Source organism: Streptopelia decaocto (assembly GCF_964273445.1).
Source record: "Streptopelia decaocto genome assembly, chromosome: 4".
Classification (NCBI taxonomy): Eukaryota; Metazoa; Chordata; class Aves; order Columbiformes; family Columbidae; genus Streptopelia; species Streptopelia decaocto.
Window position 1 is genome coordinate 8,909,312 of NC_138658.1, and position 16,836 is coordinate 8,926,147.

The 16,836-nt window shown below is 45.8% G+C and overlaps 1 protein-coding gene across 1 annotated transcript in view; it reads left to right on the forward strand.

Annotated features, from left to right (window-relative positions):
• The first annotated feature begins 8,783 nt into the window (after nucleotides 1-8,783).
• The window catches only part of ALPK1 (alpha kinase 1), a 33,066-nt gene continuing 25,013 nt past the window's right edge, over nucleotides 8,784-16,836 (forward strand). The window contains exons 1-2 of the mRNA XM_082051132.1: nucleotides 8,784-8,937; nucleotides 14,212-14,366. Coding sequence (XP_081907258.1) covers nucleotides 8,817-8,937; nucleotides 14,212-14,366 — 276 coding nt within the window. The 5' untranslated portion in view covers nucleotides 8,784-8,816. The remainder of the gene's footprint in view (nucleotides 8,938-14,211; nucleotides 14,367-16,836) is intronic.

Sequence of the window (16,836 nt, forward strand, 5' to 3'; positions counted from 1 at the left end):
TGTTTCATAGCAAACGGCTTATTGTGCATGTTGTGTTTGTCTGGTCACTCCGCTGGTATATTTGAATGGCCTGAAAACATGGATCTTGGGCAGCAAGTGTTTAGCAAACTGGAGTTTGTGTAGCTCGGTGGTCGGTTTTGACTCCCAGGTACCCTGCTGTGTCAGCTCCGTTCGTGTGCTTTGGCCTTATACAGTTTTCTGTGGGTGATCACCTCCCCCCTCCACCTGCCACCCCCTGAGACCCTACACCCTTACTGCTCCTACAAAAGTGCTTGCAAATGGCCTTCTCTGATAAAGCACAGCTTTGAAGTAAAGCTCTGGAGTTCCTTTTTTTGTTTGTTTTTCTGTAGGAATAATTTACTGAAGCTCTGTTCTGTGTCTGTGCTACACTAAGAAATCCCAAACGTCATTCTAACAAACAAAACTATAAAAGCTCTTTTCCTGGTCTGATTGCAACTTAAATGCTCTTCCACAAAGCGCTAAGCTCAGCTTTGGACCAGGCAGGTGCCGTGGACATTGAGGGCGTTGCTTACCTGAGCCCATCCGCCAAAGGAGCAGCATTCCTGCTCAGGTGCCTGGTTCACACTGCTGTAGGGAGACTGGGCTGTGCTGGAGGTTTGAATGTGGATCTAGAGCCGGGCTTTTGCAACACCTGCCTTAGCTGTGTCAGGCACCAGGCTTCACTTTGGCCCCTCCTCTGCTTTTTAGTTCTGACAAAACAGTGTAAATCCACCACGGCAGCCCATTACACCAGCCTCACGCAGGCTTAGATGAGGCTGGGACTTGTTCTGTATAAATATTAATATCTGCTCTACCTAATTACTTTGGCTTTTTTCTGTAACGTATTATACCCAGCCAGCTAACCGCCTCCTTGCTGCTGGAGGCTGCTCTTGATCCCATTTCTAAACAGAAACACTTGGGCTTCAGCACTGGCTGGGGTAGCTCTGCAGAGCCTGCCTCGTTTTTCTCCTTTTTTCTTTTTTCCCCTTTTGCCTGCTAATTGGCTGAGACCACCAGAATTTGGAGGACACAGATGTCACTGATAGTTTGCCTAGGGAGCACATTCATGCCCATCTGTTGCAGTCTAGAAGGCTGTTCATATATCCACAAGGCCTTCATTTAATTCTTGTCAGAAAGTAATGTAAATCCAGTTTACCTCAGAGGTCACAGCCAAGATTTATGCCAATGAGCCCCCTGCAATTTACACACACTGTAGTTGTATAGGATGAAAAGAAAGCCTTTCATGTTGGTGCATATTAACAAGAAAGCTTGCCTTAGGAGAGGCTTTTTGATTGAGGTTCTTCCTTATTTTAATACAGCCAATGCCGGTTGGTATATCCAGCTTTACCAAAAGAAAACATCTAATCTTTAAGCCGGAGAAGTAAACTAAGTAAATAAAAAACGCAAGCCCTTAGCAAATCGATTTTTTTTCTCCCCCTCCCCTTAACCCATCTTTTATCTTTCATGTGGTAAAGCCCCTGGGTGCTGCAAAGAAAGGTAAATGCTCTAGGAAAACACAAGCATGTGCGCATTGAAATAGTCAGGAAACTGAATTTGCTTTCTGTGGAAAGTGATATTAATTCGATCACTGAAACCTTTGCTAAAGCAACATAAGCATGTTTTCTTTTTTTTTTTTCTTTTCTTTTTTTTCCCCTCGAGCTGCAAAATCTGAAAATAAAGTTGAGCCTGTTGTTTTTGACACATGCAATGGGAAGCACTCCAGAAGGCTCAGCCAAAGGTGTTATACAATGTGCATGCTCCCTGTTACCTACTGAAGGAAAAATAACCAGCCTCACTGCTCAATAGCTCTTCTAGTGACAATCTTTTGTAGTTGTTTCAGTCTACATACAGAAAGCAAGGGGATCCAAAATGTCATAGTATGCACTTGTAGAGTGAAGATGAGATCATAACATGATCAGGCCTGGGAGGGTGTGCAGCTAGAACAGGTCCAGCACTGCCTCTGGGTCATGATTTCACCCCATCCCTCTTATTTAACCAAGAGACTATGCCAGCTTAAAAAGATCTTTCAAAAATCAGTGTAGCTTCATTGGCCCCAGTGAAGGTACATGCTGTTGTGTGCAGTCTTCATGTTGGGCAGTTAATTACTTGATTAGAACAATGAAATTGGATTTCATATTGTCAGGGGCGAGGATTCCTACCTCAGCATCCCCAAAAAATGCTGTCCCACCTCGTGGTGTTGTATGGCTGAAGTGTACAGGAAAGCCAGTTGAATTACACCAGAGGGAAAAGCTGGAAGTGCAAGTGGTACAGATACTCAAACTGAAAAACAGCTGTTAAAAAGAAACACTCTTAAATATTTTGGTATTAAAATTGCTTGTAAAGGCCAGCAAAGAAAAAATACCACACAAAGATGGATCAGGGTATGCCAACAAGATCACAAGAGGGTTTCAGAGTTGGGCATCTCTGCTTCTTTAGGCCTAAACTAGTTTGAGGGTGCTCCTTTCATTTATAGCAGCTCCACTCAGAGCAATCCTCCTCCCTTTTCCTCCTTCCTTTTCCCCAGTTTGTCTGGCCAGTAGATTTTGCCTTGGCAAATGCTTTCAAATGTTACAGGCATGAAAATCAGTATCATTTGCACGGTATCATAATGACTGGAGTGGTTTGGGACTAGGAGGGAGGAGAGCAAGGCATCAAAACGAAAACAGGGCTCAGATTCTAAGTTCCAGTGTAGCACTTAAAATAATTAAAATGTTTATTTGAAAGTCAAAACAGCCTCAGTCATAAATAACTATCCATTCCTCGATTGATTGTGTCGAGTCCCAACCGAGAGCTCTGGGAATAAGGTTTATTTGCTCCCTGTTGGGATTAATCCATAAATGTAGTCTCCACATGGAACTCATCAGGTCTTTGCTTCCTCTTCATTAGTCTCCGTGGAACTGGAGGGTAGCCTGAATAAGATGAAAATTAGGATAATATATTTTCAGAGAGAAAAGGTCTGTCGATCTCTAATTTGTGTTTCAGGACCATAATGCTGTGGAAAATTCCCTAAATTATGTTGTCTGAGAAACCAATGCTTGTTATGCTTGCCGTATTTGAAGTTTGAATGCAGCAACTACAACTTTTCTTAAAGCCTCCAAAGCTGATTGCAGTCTTAAACTGACTAGATTGACTCCCAGGCTCCCTTCTATCCACAGCAGAACTTAAAATTCCTTTCTCTTGACGGATCTTTTGGTCTTCTAGCCCAAGGGCTCTGAAATGTCACAGTATGGCCCGTTTGTTATTAAAGAGATCATTTCACTGTAGCCCACCCAATTCCTCCCTCCCTCCCTCCCTCTTGTTCTGAACCCCAGCTCTGATTAGAGGACAACCACAGAAATATACTTTCTCTCCCCCGGAGACCTTTGTAAAATTTTTTCATCATATTTGATGAAAGAAGTTATTTTGATCCAGGCTCCAAACAGAAATGGCACAGATTTCTTTTTTTGTTCATGATTTCTGTTTTAAAGTCTCTCAACAATTACGTCGACTATTGAAAAACACACTGTGCCAAAAGCTGGAGTAAAGGAGCTTTACTGTCACTGGAAAATGCTTAAATCCTCAATCTAATGCAAAATTGTCTTCATTATGTCTTTTGAAGGTGGTAGCTACAGCATTTGTTGGTGTGTCCTCAGAAAACATTTTTGTCTAGACAATTTTGCAACGTATCAAGCTGCAATTTTTATCACTTCAAAATTCCAGCCCCCTTAAAGTACTGTTTGTTAGGATTTAATAGCACGTTAAGAAAGCTAATTAGTAAGCATTGAGAGGGTCCCAAAGACCTTGAGGATTTTGTGCTGGTTCTGCTGTTTGGCTTTAGTCTCAGGTCCTGCATTTGCCCCAAGTCCGTAAGCTGCGTGCTCCGTTATTTTCGCGTCCCAGCTGTCATTCAATGCTACAGCTGTCACAAAACACAACTTACAAAGTGGCATCTGTGTAAAGGGTGCTGCTATAGTTTAAAGCTCTTTGGTGCATTTTAAGTTGATTTTATGATGCAAGTCATTGCCCCTAGTAATGGGTCTCAAAAGGCTATTTTCCTTCGAAGTACTAATGTACAGTTTATTGCACTTTCCTATATGATTCCAGCACTTTGTTATCATCACTGTTGTAAATCATTATTTTTTACTCCAAGTGTCCTTGCTGTTTATTCACTTCTTTGGAAAAATGTACTTGGAGAAAAAATTCTCGCTTGCTGTTATTCATGTATCACTGCTATACATCTGGCAGTTTCCCGGTGAGTTAAATCTTTACAATCCTAGGAAGGCAAGTGCTGTACTTCTCCACTAATTTAAGCTTCCCTGCTAAGCCCCATCAGTTCTTTGTGAGGCTCGCAGTCTGTGTGGCTCACAAAGCCACGGGGCCCTCCCGCTTACAGTAGAGACCCAACGTGATCTTCCCGGCTGCAGCACTGCAGCCCTCCAGCCTTTCCACGAGCTGGGCTTAAAGACTAGTTTTGGTCTTTTAACTGCAACATAGATAGAAAGTTGGAGCATGTCTGTAAGCTCCCTTGAATGCTCTTAATGCTATGGGATCTTTTTATAAAGGCAGGTGTCCCAGCACTTGTTTGCTTTAGTTCATCCTCACAGAAAGTTGTGTTTGTGAACGTGTATTTACCAGGGCCACAGGTGGCTGTCGAATGGAGGCTTCCTCCAACACACTTCTGCACACTCTTGAAATCATCTCCTCCGCTCATACAGGCCAATGATCACAGTGGATGTAAGATCCATGTGTATGTGCTTCGTGGTTACTAGAGAGGACTCCCTAGAAAATACGATTTTTGAGAAATCAGTCTCACAAAGGAGTGGAGTCAGGGCCAGATGGCAGGGATGCTTCATCCCAACTTGGGAGGTACTCACGGGACAGCCGCACACTCATTCGCGTGGGGCTGTGTAATCAGATAAATCAATTAGCAGATGTCAGTGTAGTTAACAGAGCAAGCAACAGTAGCATAGGTGTTTTACTGTGGTTATAGCAGGGCTGCTTTTGTTTTCACTGATGGATAACCATCCAACTAGATCTGGGCCTTGCAGGGTAGGAGAGGGCTCTGCCTTTCCCAATATTGTGCTTTTTGAGTGTTGTCACCAGGTTCAGATGTTTGTCCTTGCCAGCCTGGAGGTGTTTAGGGAGAGGGGTGGTTTGTGAACTAGGATGTGGACTAGGTCCTTGTGCACTGAGCACATCCCATCAGTTTGGTGATCTTTTTTTAGAATGATCTTTGGTGCTGACAGTTCAGCCCTGGGAGTATTATTTGCCTTTTCTTTGTGAGCTACCACTGGAAAAAAGTAATCTGTAACTCACACGGTGATGAACACTGTTTATTCTGTGGCAGGCATTGACATCCTGCCAGGGTACCTCTGCTCTGCTGTATCCACTGTACCACTGTCATGATGATGCGTTGTACTGAGTCAAACCAGATGGTGCTGTCCAGCCTCTGTTCCCCCAGGTCCCACCAGCCCCTGTGGAATGATGAAGGGTCAGGGCTCAGAGAGTCTTCATTGTCCTCACCAGGCTCTCCCAAGGCCCCAAGCTCAGCCCAGGGCACTCAGTCTTGGCCTGACCTACATCATAGGGTACCAGTCTCCCACCCCATCTCCTGCTGGGGTAGGACTTTGGACCACACTGTAGCTGCGTCTCCAGCCTGTGTCTGGTCTTGTCTCCTTTTGCTCCTGACGGGAGCCCCTAAATGGGCCCTGAGCCTGGTCTATCCCTTTGCCATGTGGGGGATGACTACAGCACCCAGGTACGCTCACCTGGCTCAAACCCTGTGGGACAGTGCCCTGCATGGGACAGTCCTGCTTGCTGTTAGTTGGAGATTAAAAAAGATGGAGAACACTTGATAAGTTTTTCTTCTGCTTTATTTCTTGATGTCCTGTACCAAGATGGGGGAGGGAGAGGCCTTCAGCTCTAAATTCTGCAATCATGGCCTTCTTTTGACTTTGACATGCTTAGTAGTTGTGTTCTTGGACTGTGTTGATACTGATGTGCACCCACTTTTGGAAAACATTGCTAAATCCTCTCTTAGGAAGGCATTTCTAATACAAAAGTCATTGGAGAAAAGTAAGGTAGAAATATCAACTCGGGCAGAGATATACAGGAGAAAGAAAACAGTAGAAATCTCACCTCAGTGTTTTTTTGGAGGGATGGGAACTGAACCTGAGTGCAGACTTTAATCTGCCCTTGTTGGAAGAGCTCTGACTTGTATATTTTATTTGATTGTTTTTCCTGGTGGGTTAACTTTTTTGACAGCTTTCTGACCATGGAGTTGGTTGGCTGATGAAATGGTTGGCTGGCAATGAAACCTATGCTGTTCCTCTGAGCATTTTTTTCCCTATATGGGTTTTTTATTCATTCATACAGCAAACATCTTGCAGACACTGACAAATTTGACTTCACAGCACCCAAGGTTTCTAGCTGTCCATTGACAGGCCTCGCAGGCCAAATATCAGCTGGTTTCTCTGTTCCTCTCATATATGTGGCACTGGAAGGAGAAATGAGGCACAGTGTTTGTGACTTGACATCACTAGGACATCAACAACAGATCTAAGAACTGAAGCTACCTCCTCTCTATCTCAGTCTGATGCTATACTCTTAAGGCTCCTTAATTCTTACTAGAGGATGGTTTGTACCCTCCAGAACATGCAGACTGCAGTCTGCTTTTGCAGCTGAGTTTGGTGCCAGGACCTTTTCATGCTGTGCTCTGGAGTGGAGCTGCAATAGAAGGAAGCCCTGCCAAGGTACTCCACGGTGTGGGTTGCACAGAAAGAATTTACAGCAGCAAAACACCATTGCAATCACAAAGCCAAGCCTCAGATGCTAGGAAATGTGCAGCATTTCATCAGTCTTACTCTTGTCTATGTTTTTATCCGTGGCTCTGCATCTGGCTGATCTTTTGCTTGTCCACCCTGCTCTCCCATTGCTCTTATATGCCTGTGCTCCTGCCCTCAGTCTCCCTTTTACAGCTACTCTCCCGATTTCTTCTTTCTTTGACATTTGTCTGCAAAGTCAATCACAGCCTCACTGACTAGCTCCTGCCTCCAGGCTCTTTGCTGATGAATCCCATGTTTTGCCCTGCTCCACCTGCCCTTGCATGGCAGGCTCTCTGATCCTCTCTGCTTTCGCATGAGTGCATCTCTTTTGCCCTCTGCTTTTCAATCTGGCCACGCACTCTTACTTGGTGCTGTTGAAAACAGAGGCTATCCGCCACCAGCTCCGGGATCCAGTGATCCCACAGCTGCAATAGAAAGGAAAAAATGTCTGGAAATTTATTTGCTAAAATGTAAGCTGTTTCTAGTCGGCAGAGCAAGCTGTACCTGTATGTGTTCCTTTGCACGCCCCCTCCCACTTCAGAATCTTACAGTTCCCAGCTCTAAAAGTGTTTTCATAGAGGCTGTTTCTGACCACATTGCTTCGAAATTGTGGGAGCAGTTTTCTAAGTAAGACGATCACCAAATTGGGGGTGGGGGGAAGTGTTTCTTCCATGCTTCGTTTTTGAAAAATGCTTGCTTGTTTTGGCAGATGCCAAGCTGGATACCTGGGGTTTTCTCTACACCACCATTGGCAATGTCACAAGCACCTGAAGGACTTGCAGTAGAAAAGATATGGCAGGCCACACAGCCAGGGGGATGTACAGAGAGCTGGCCTTGGATAAAAGCAGTCCAAGCAGATTCTGGCAGACTTATGCTACTAGGAGCTTCACCCCAAGATTACTGGAAAGGATTTGGTGCTGGTACCTTGCACATCACGTGCGAGTTGTTCTGCAGCAGCCGCAGTGTATCCAGAGTGTGCATGTGGCTGCTACCAGCTGATCTCAGCCCTGATCCGTGGGTGCTTCTGGCTCCTGCCTCGAAGGATGCTTGGCAGCACTTGTGCCAGGAGCGCGTCCTGAGGGTGGGGAGAGGCACAAGGAGGGGAGGCAGTGGTGTGGCATCAGTGTGAGAGGTGGGAAGAAGTGGTTATCAGGTTTGGAAGGGCTCCGGACAGCTGGTCTGATGGTGGGAGACCCGTCTGTGACAAAAACAAGCCTCGTGCATTTCATTAAGACTGTCAAAAGCCCCAGTCCCTTCTGTATGTCACAAAGCTAGGGCAGCTCTGATTAATGCCAGCACTTGTCCTGCAGGCCTGTGACTTTGTGTAGCTCCTGGTACCTACTACATCATCAGCAAAAGGACCATTAATTCAGGCGGGCTCCTTCAAAGACCGTTTTTACTTGACTACCTCAAGCAAATATTGGTAGGACACCATGTTGCATGGCAGGAGTGGGGATAGTGTGAGGGGAGAGAGTGATGTGCTCCCGTGCCTCAGGGTAAAAGAGGTGGCCTTGTGGTTTCCTCCAGGGTTTGGGAAACGTACACAGCATTCTCCGTGAGCTCAGAGCACACGTGGGTCTGCCATTCAGTCCAGGCTCACAGTGTACGACAGTCTGAGCCTCCCAGATGCAAGGGGCTTCAGCACACCCTGGCTGGTCACTTCCCTGCTTGGGCTTTCACAGCTCCATTGAAAAGCGTCTTTTCTCCCTGGTACCTCAGAGATGTTTGCCTTGCACAGTTTGTCGCCAAGACCCTGCAGTAATTTCACACACTCCTCTAATAAAGTCCTCCGAGGCTGTCATGTATTTTCATGTATTTCCCCTATTATTTCTCCCTGCTTGAGCCTTTCAGATAATTGATGATACTTTAGTTAATCATTTTCCCCCTCTTTTGTTCACCAGGTACCTCAGCCTTGAAGGGATCCTTTTCATTTAGAATCCATGTCTTCTCTTAAGTAATTGATCACTGTGCACCCGGGGACATCCAATTCACAGCCGAGTGGGATCAGCCTTCATGAATAATCAAAACGCCGTGGCCACGCTGCTGCAGGAGTGCAAGTGGGCTCTGGATGCGCTCCTGTCGGCCAAGGCTGACACATGCGAGGAAGACGAGCGAGAATACCGGCGGTGCCAAGGTGAGGTCCCCAGGAGAGCCGGCAGGACCACGGCAGCAGCGGCCAGTCCTGAGCCCTGCCCTATTTTTATTCTCCTGGCAGATGAGTGTCAAGAGATGCCTGGATTTCGAGGCCATGAATGGGATGCGGGCTACAGGCAGGCAGGGAAAGAAGCCCACTTTGTTGCAGTGAATTGCTGTCAGTTCTAATTTTAGGCTTCAGTAAACATGAGGCTGCAAGGAACAGTTCAGTTTGGGAAGAACAATGCCTGAAAGTTTGCTGATGCACATAAATTTCAGTTATTAAAAAAAAAAAAAAAGAAAAAAGAAAAAAAGGATACAACTTCTGAATAAGGGCACATATTTCCTCTTCTTTCATAGGAACTGGGGGAGGGCCTTTTCTGTTTGTCAGCTTCTCCTAATATATTAAAGAGCTCATTGCCTGAATCTTTATCTTGTAAAATGTGCGTGACCTCTATAAGTGGTGTCCAAAGAAAAAAAAATCTTGCAATATCCCTCCTGAAAAGAAAATCCATGTGGGCTAATGGCTGGAATAAATAACCAGGAGAGGAAGCAGTATTTAGTGAGAGCTGTAATAGAAGGGTTCTTCATTTGTTCTAATGCTGGCGTGACATGCTGGAAAACAGCATTTATTTAGGTATCGCTGTGGTGCTTTGACAGTGGTTTGTAAAAAAATTGCTTGTTTCTTAATTCCAGTGGAAATCCCAAAATTCGTTCATGTCAATCACAAAAGGGTGTAATACACTCAGTTTTGTTTTCTCTAGATTCAGACTTCCAGAGGGCTACGTAACTTAATTGCCACAGCTTTTTTATTCACAAAATAAAACCCACATTTGAATTGCTGGACTTGTTTGAATTAGACCTTTTTGGTGCAGGGCAGGGAGGTTATGTATTCCTTTGTGCCACACAGAAAAATAACTTCAGGAAATACAGAAGAAGAATATAGTAAAGCATGAAGATGAAATTTCTGGTGGAAAAAAAATAAGGGCATCACAAAAAAAATAATCTAGCCATGTGCAGATTTTCCTTTGCATGACACTTTTGCAGTACTGTCTGTTTTTTCGGTTTAGTGTTAATAATGTTTGGGTTTGGTTTGCATGAATGACTCGGCCATAATGTTAATTTGATCTTTAAAATCCTTTGTTTGTCTCAGAGCGCGGAGCCGTTGAGAATATGTTTTTCTGAACATCCTTGTTCTTGCTGGGAGGTCAGCTGCCTTTTTCTGAAGCACCTAAGTCTGTTTGCGGTGGAGGGTGGTGTATAGGTTTCTGTTATGGATACTGGAAGATTTTTCTCTTCTTTTCTTGTTTTCAACAAAGGGCACTTTGTTTTTTCACCACAAATTCTTTTAAGCTTTATTATGGCTCTTTAGAATAGGCTCTTGAACTCCTAATCAGGTAGCGCTTTTTTCCCCTCATCCTCCTCCCTCCTTTTCTCCTATTAAATACCACAAAGTATGAGAAATAATCAGTTTAGTTCCAGATAAGGTAAATCAGTGCCCTTATAATCACTCAATTAGACATGGTCCTTCAGGTAAACTGCTTCAGGAAATGGGCGATCAGAGCCCGAAGTGAAGGGCTCAGGCTTTTCCGAGGGACCTGTTCCTCTCAGCTGCCTGGAAGCAGAAAGAAAAAGAGCCCAGCAGCGGGGCGGTGACAGCGACATTAATAACCGCTGGGGCTCCCAGCCCGGGAAGGCTCCTCGCAGGCCGGTGTCTCGGGGCTCCGGAGAGCCCCTTTTCCTCTGGCAGGTGGTTCGGAGGCAGCGGTGCCGAGCGGCGGGTCCACATGTGCCTCCCGCAGAATAGCGACATTATCCCAGGGTCACTTCTGGCGGCGCGGGCGGGCTGGGGGGACCCTCCCAAAGCGGGGGGGGGGGGGGGGTCTTCACCCCCCTCCTCCCAAAGCAAGGGGGGTTCTTCACCCCCCTCCTCCCGGCGCTGCCTTTGTTCACCCCGGCTTGCTCAGATCGGGCGCAGGAGGAACTGAAAGCCAAATACACATAAATGGGGGGGGAGAGGGGCGAGGGGGAGCAAATCCTTATCTTGCCTTATTTGAGGGGGCAGAATGGGTGTTAGATGGGTCTGGATTTCTCTTTTTTTCAGGCTAGAAATCATTCAGATCAACTTCTAAACCCGTTCAAACTGTTAATCAGCTGTTCTCACACAGGCAATATAAATTCACTGTTACAAGAGTAAACTCGTGTCCTTAGAGTTGGATTTTAGGCAAAATCTACAGGAGTGTGTTCATACTAGCTCCCATCTAGTGGATGTTCATGCTAGCTCCCTAACTGGTTTGTGTGGTTCTAGTGGATGTTCATGCTAGCTCCCTAACTGGTTTGTGTGGTTCTAGTGGATGTTCACACTAGCTCCCTAACTGGTTTGTGTGGTTCTAGTGGATGTTCTTGCAATTCAACATAATCCCATGGTCATTTACACGCTGTGTTTATTTCCGTGCGGTGACAACTAGATCTGGAGCCAGGCTGGAAGTGGCATCATGCTAGGCTTACATGAATGTCCAACCCCAAAGATGTCTGAAGGTTTCTAGATCACCAAGTCCTTCTGAAAATGTTACACTGGTTTCCTTTTCTAACCAGCTCAGCAGTAGTGACTGCTGGAGATGCCTCTATTAAAAAAGTAAAGTTCAATATGAAAGAATTTGGCCATGTTCTTTGTTCTTCAGTGCATCAAGTAGGAGGATTGAGGTTTAACTAAGGATAACACAGAAAACAAGACAACAGCAGTAATACCTTTTATGCTTTAGAGAGAATGCTAACATCCGTGTTATGCCATTATTTCCATAGTTACTGACACTATTACTTTTTCTTGGTTTAACATTATTTAAGTAAGCATGAGTTTGTGTGGGAAAGACTGAATAAGGTGGTAGAGAAGGAGACAGAAAGGCTGCCTTTGTAAGCATCCCATTTCTGTTTCTCTAAATTCTCCCCCAAAAGCCAGTCCTATGGGATCATATGGGTAAACATTACAGTGGTGCGTGCTGTGACTCCCTTCAGGCACTCCCCATTTTTCTTTAGGGAAGATCTTGGGAAGCTCTATGAGTACTAACATCCTTCTGACCTTTCTACATAGGGGATAAATCCCTCCATTCCTCATTTTGTGCTCCTTGTGGTGCGGTGGGTGTCCCTGCTCATGTGCTGATTTTGCAGTGGGAGCCATGAGAAGTGTGAGGGTGGTTGCTTGCTCCCTTCCAGCCCTGCCCCTTGGCCACCTTGCCACTTGCAGAGGGCTGAGCCTCTCTAGACACCATTTCAGAAGGGCAGGGAAACTTGTGAAGCTGTGATGTGCAATGGGAAGCGTGTCCAGAGTTGCAGCAACAAGTGAGTAAACTTGGGCTGGATAAAGTGATATAGTTTTAAAGGCGACTTTTGGAAAAGGGCCCTAAATATATGACTTCCCACTTTTTCCCAGGAAAAGCGCACAGTAATATGATCATGACATCGAATTTTTAGGTAGTGCTTTTTCTACAGTCATCCATAGAGTATTGATTAAAAAATATGTAGTAATACATTTATTGCATTGCTCTGTTAAAGCAATTATGGTCTCTGAGCAGGTTTTTCCTGAGGATTAATGGCCAGAAGGAGCTAGATGTGCAGCTGATGATCACCATTAACCCCATCTGGTCAATAATCCCTGTTAATCCACTTTTATTGGCCAAAGGGGCTGCCTGGCTGAGTGGTTAGCACAGCACACACTCAGGCTGCAGTTTCACTGCTGATTCAGGGAGAATGAATGTGAAAGGAAGCTGAAAGGAAGGGACAAATCTGGGCCCAGATCTCTAGCTGTGTTCTCCTACTAGCAGTGACATCCTTAGTCGGGTCAGGTCAGAGATCCAACTGAAGCCACTGGTTACGCACTGTGCTGAGAGGCGAAGGGCCAGGCTGAGGAAGGAGTAGGCACAGGTCAGCCCAGGCTCAGTGCCTGGGAGCTGGGAGTAGAATCATAGAATTGTTTAGGTTGGAAAGTACCTTTAAGATTATCGAGTCCAACCATTAACCTAGCACTGCCAAGTCCACCTCTAAACCATGTCCCCAAGAACCTCATTTACACATCTTTTAAGCACTTCCAGGAACGGTGACTCAACCACTTCCCTAGGCAGCCTGTTCCAGTGCTTGACAACCCTTTCCATGAGGAAATTTTCCCTAATATCAAATCTAAACCTTCCCTGTTTCAACTTGAGGTAGTTCCCTCTTGTTGCACTTTGAGTAGGACAGGAATACTTTACCCTCATCAAAAAGTCTGTCTTTTGACTCCTCTGTGCTTGGTCTTTCCAGTTGGGAGGTAAGCTGTGCTTTGGGTAGGGTTTGGGAATCCTCAGGTGAAAGGTATGAGGACTGGGGTTTCTGTGCAGCTCCATGCTGGCTGTGCCTGTTGGTAGGAGCAGGCATGGAGCAGGGGCACCTTGTCCTTTTAACTTATTTTTAACTTCTGTTGCAAACTGCAAGAGAAATGCAGAAGCTCAAGTTCCTCAGCTGCTGTGAATTACTTGGCTAAGCTGGCTTCAAGGAAGTTGCATCAGCCTCAAACAGTGAATCTCATCAAAAGGCTTCAGCTGGTATCTGCCATGCATTCCTGGGCACTGCAGTGTTAATGGTGGTTCCCATGCATGTGGCTGAAATGATTTTGTCTTGCTATAGCAGTGGGTTCTCTTGTGCTGAGGGAAGGTGTGTCCTGTAGTTTACGGCTGCTACTATAAGAGTAGGTTGAGTAACTCAAGCCAGCAGCATTTTTAATGAATTATCAGTCAATTACTCTCAAGGGTCTGTGCTCGTTATTCATTACAACCCTTTAGATCTTTGTCTAATTGCTGTATATGGTCAGGGTTTCTCTCAGTTTGGATGTGGCTTTTCAAGCTGGCTGTGCCACTGCCGCAAGCAAGATCTTAAAGGCAGTCCTGAGCAAGGGAGACAGGTTTTTTTTCATTTGCTCTGACAGGGGGGAATGGGTTCTCTCCTTTCTCTCTTGGAGGAGCTCTTCACGCCCACAGCCACCAGCCAGCGGGACTTCCTCCTAAAAACCTTTTTAATGGCTGGTGGCTGCCATTTACCTGCAGGGCAAAGCAGCCAAGGGTGAGGGATGAGAGGCCAGCTCACCTTCCCTCCTGAAAAGGCTGGTGGCAAGGGCTAAGAGCTGGCAGCAACTGGGAGAAGGTAGGTTGGGAGCAGGAGGGAAGGTATGCTTGTTTGCAGGGTGGGTGCTCTGTGAAACAATACGGCTGAACAGACTGCAATACCTTGACCTGTACTTTGATCTTTTCAGCTTTGCTTCCCGAGGACTTGAGGACCCTTCTGGAGGAGGCAAAGGAAATGAAGTGGCCCTTTGTGCCAGAGAGGTGGCAATACAAACAAGATGTAGGCCCAGAAGACAAAACAAACCTGCAAGATATGATCAGCGTGAGGCTCCCTCATTTGCTGGTATGAAGTTCAACACACCTGTTGCATAAAATGTCCCGCTGAGGTATCTGAGGGTGTGCAAAGCCCCTGTGGGTTCAGGGACTTGTTTTTCTGCACTGTAACTGCAGTAGGTGAGGAGCTGCCTGGCAAGCAGAGGTGGGCAAGTCTGTGTTGGGAAGGGGCTGCTAAGAAAGGTCTAAGGGCCAAAGTAGAGATGTGACTTTTATCTGTTTCGGTCCTCAGACAAGGGAAGGATCCAGAGGTTACTTTTGCTTTCGGATTTTTTCATTGAAATTGCTCTGAAGCAACATGTGTGAATCCTGGTTTCCTCCTCCTTGTGAGACAGCTCATCTCTATGTCACCACTGCTTCTTCAAAGGAGAGGAAGGTCCTTCTCTCCACTGCTGTGTGACCCCAAGGGTGTAAGATCAGGGGCAGTTCTGCCTCACTGTTAGGCTTCTGGTCCATTGGCTACGTAGCTCGTGGCCACACAAGGCTGTTGGTTCGAGGTCTTGCTGGTACCTGCAGTTTTATGTGGTTTCCTGACACAGAGAAGATGAAACTGATTCAAGTGGTGAAGTTTTGAGTATGTCTGGGCATTTGGCTGCTGCTATGCAAGGAAAAAAGTGCCTAGATGGCAATGACAAAGACATCGCAGAGCAGAGCGCGCTGGCTCTGCCTTGTCTGGGAGTGGTCCCAGAAACATATAGGGATTGTCCATGTATTGAGCACCCTGCAGAACAACAACCCTGTCCATTTAAGTATGCAGCAATGACTTTGACTTTTTATGCTGTTTCTACCCACTTTTGTGGTCAACCCACGTTAGTTTGGGTGCTTGGTTTTTCAGTTCCTCTGGCTTCACAGGGCAGTTCTGGGTCTGTTTCCACTAAGGCAATGTTCACCTCTTCCCTGAAGAGCCAGCATTATAATAAAAATTAAAATGCAAATGTTTGCATGAAGTTTTACAAAAAACATGAGTTTGAAGAGAGCCATGTTCCTTGTTTAATTCAGTGCTGCTAGGAGGCAGTGAGGTTTATTCACTTTAGTAGGGCTTGCACAATTCATCACCTGTTTTTCCTTTTTTTCAAGAAAATTACTTGACAGGTTCCCTCTGGGGACTAAAGCTGGCCAAAATCTAAGCAGGAAAGGGGAGAATTTAACGCGACTTCTCCTGTGATTAAAGGATACTTAGCTATGTAGGAGTTGCAGGATACCAGATGGTGCATGGGAATCCTGTCCTGTAAGGAAGGGGTGTCAACCTGTAACTACTCCTACATCTATACAGTCCTAAAGCTACATTCGGCCCTTTGAAGGCAATCATGAGGCTGATGGGGCCCCCAGTGAAAATGAGCTTGATGCCCCTGCTGTAAGGTGATGATCATTTTGAGCTTGAAGATTAGAAAGCAGCAAGAAACGTGCATTGCTTTTTGCTTTTCTGATTTTCTTGGAGGCACGTCAGACATGACTTGTAGCAATCAGAGGACTCCCTTTTCGGTGGTAAACTTAGTCTCTAGGCTAACGAGTATCCCTTTGGCAGGACAGACATGAAGTAAAGATGAGGTTTGTGAGGGGGTTTTTGTGCTTACAGTGGTGCATGTCTGAAGCCAAGACAATCCCAGTCCTAATGGGAAGAGGCAGTTCGGCCTGAAAATCTGGTGGCTGGGGTAGGGAGAGTCTGACCCCACTGAAATCCATCTGCAAAACTGCTGTTAACTCCAAGGTGGCAGGGAGATTTCACCTGCTTCAGAGAGAGCCCTGCCCGAGTAAGGCCAGCAAGTTTTGTGTGAGGACGAAGATTACTTTTAATAGCAATGAGAGGCTCAGAAAAGCCAACTGCAGGGCTGCGAGGTGTCAGCCCCAGCGTCCCATCACCAGCATCCCACATTACGGGAACCCTGAGTTTGCTTGGGGTGGGCAGGCGGGGGAGGCGGGGAGCGGCTGCTGCTTGGGTATTTATTTTCTTTTTCTCTTTGGTGTGTGTGGCCTTAGACAGAAATTTATGGCAGAGGTTGACCTCCTTTACAATCCCCACACAGCGCTCTAACTTGGGAGCGTTTGTCTGCTCTCTCCCAGGATAAACACCTGCAGTAAACTCCCTGAGAGACCTGGCTAGATGGGAGATTAATGTGGCTGTAATAGCAGAGCAGTATTTGCAGCATTATGCCCTCTCCCCAGGTAGACGGATCTTTTCTGAGATGATACCAATTATTTATTGCTGAAACATCTGTTGATAACTGCAGCTGCCTTTGTTAAACAAAGCATATCGTGGGGTCATAGACCATAGGGACCTAAAATCCTACCGCATGCTAGTTTTAGACTATTCACCGACACCCCCTGAAGTCCATTGGTTACCGTTGTCTTCAATGTTTCATCCTGCAGTTAAAAATACTTTGTAAACATTGTGCTGCCTTTCCCCATGTGCTTTGAAGTATTATTTCATCTTCATCGGTAATTTATATTCCAGTGCCATTGTACCATGGGAAAAAGGGAAA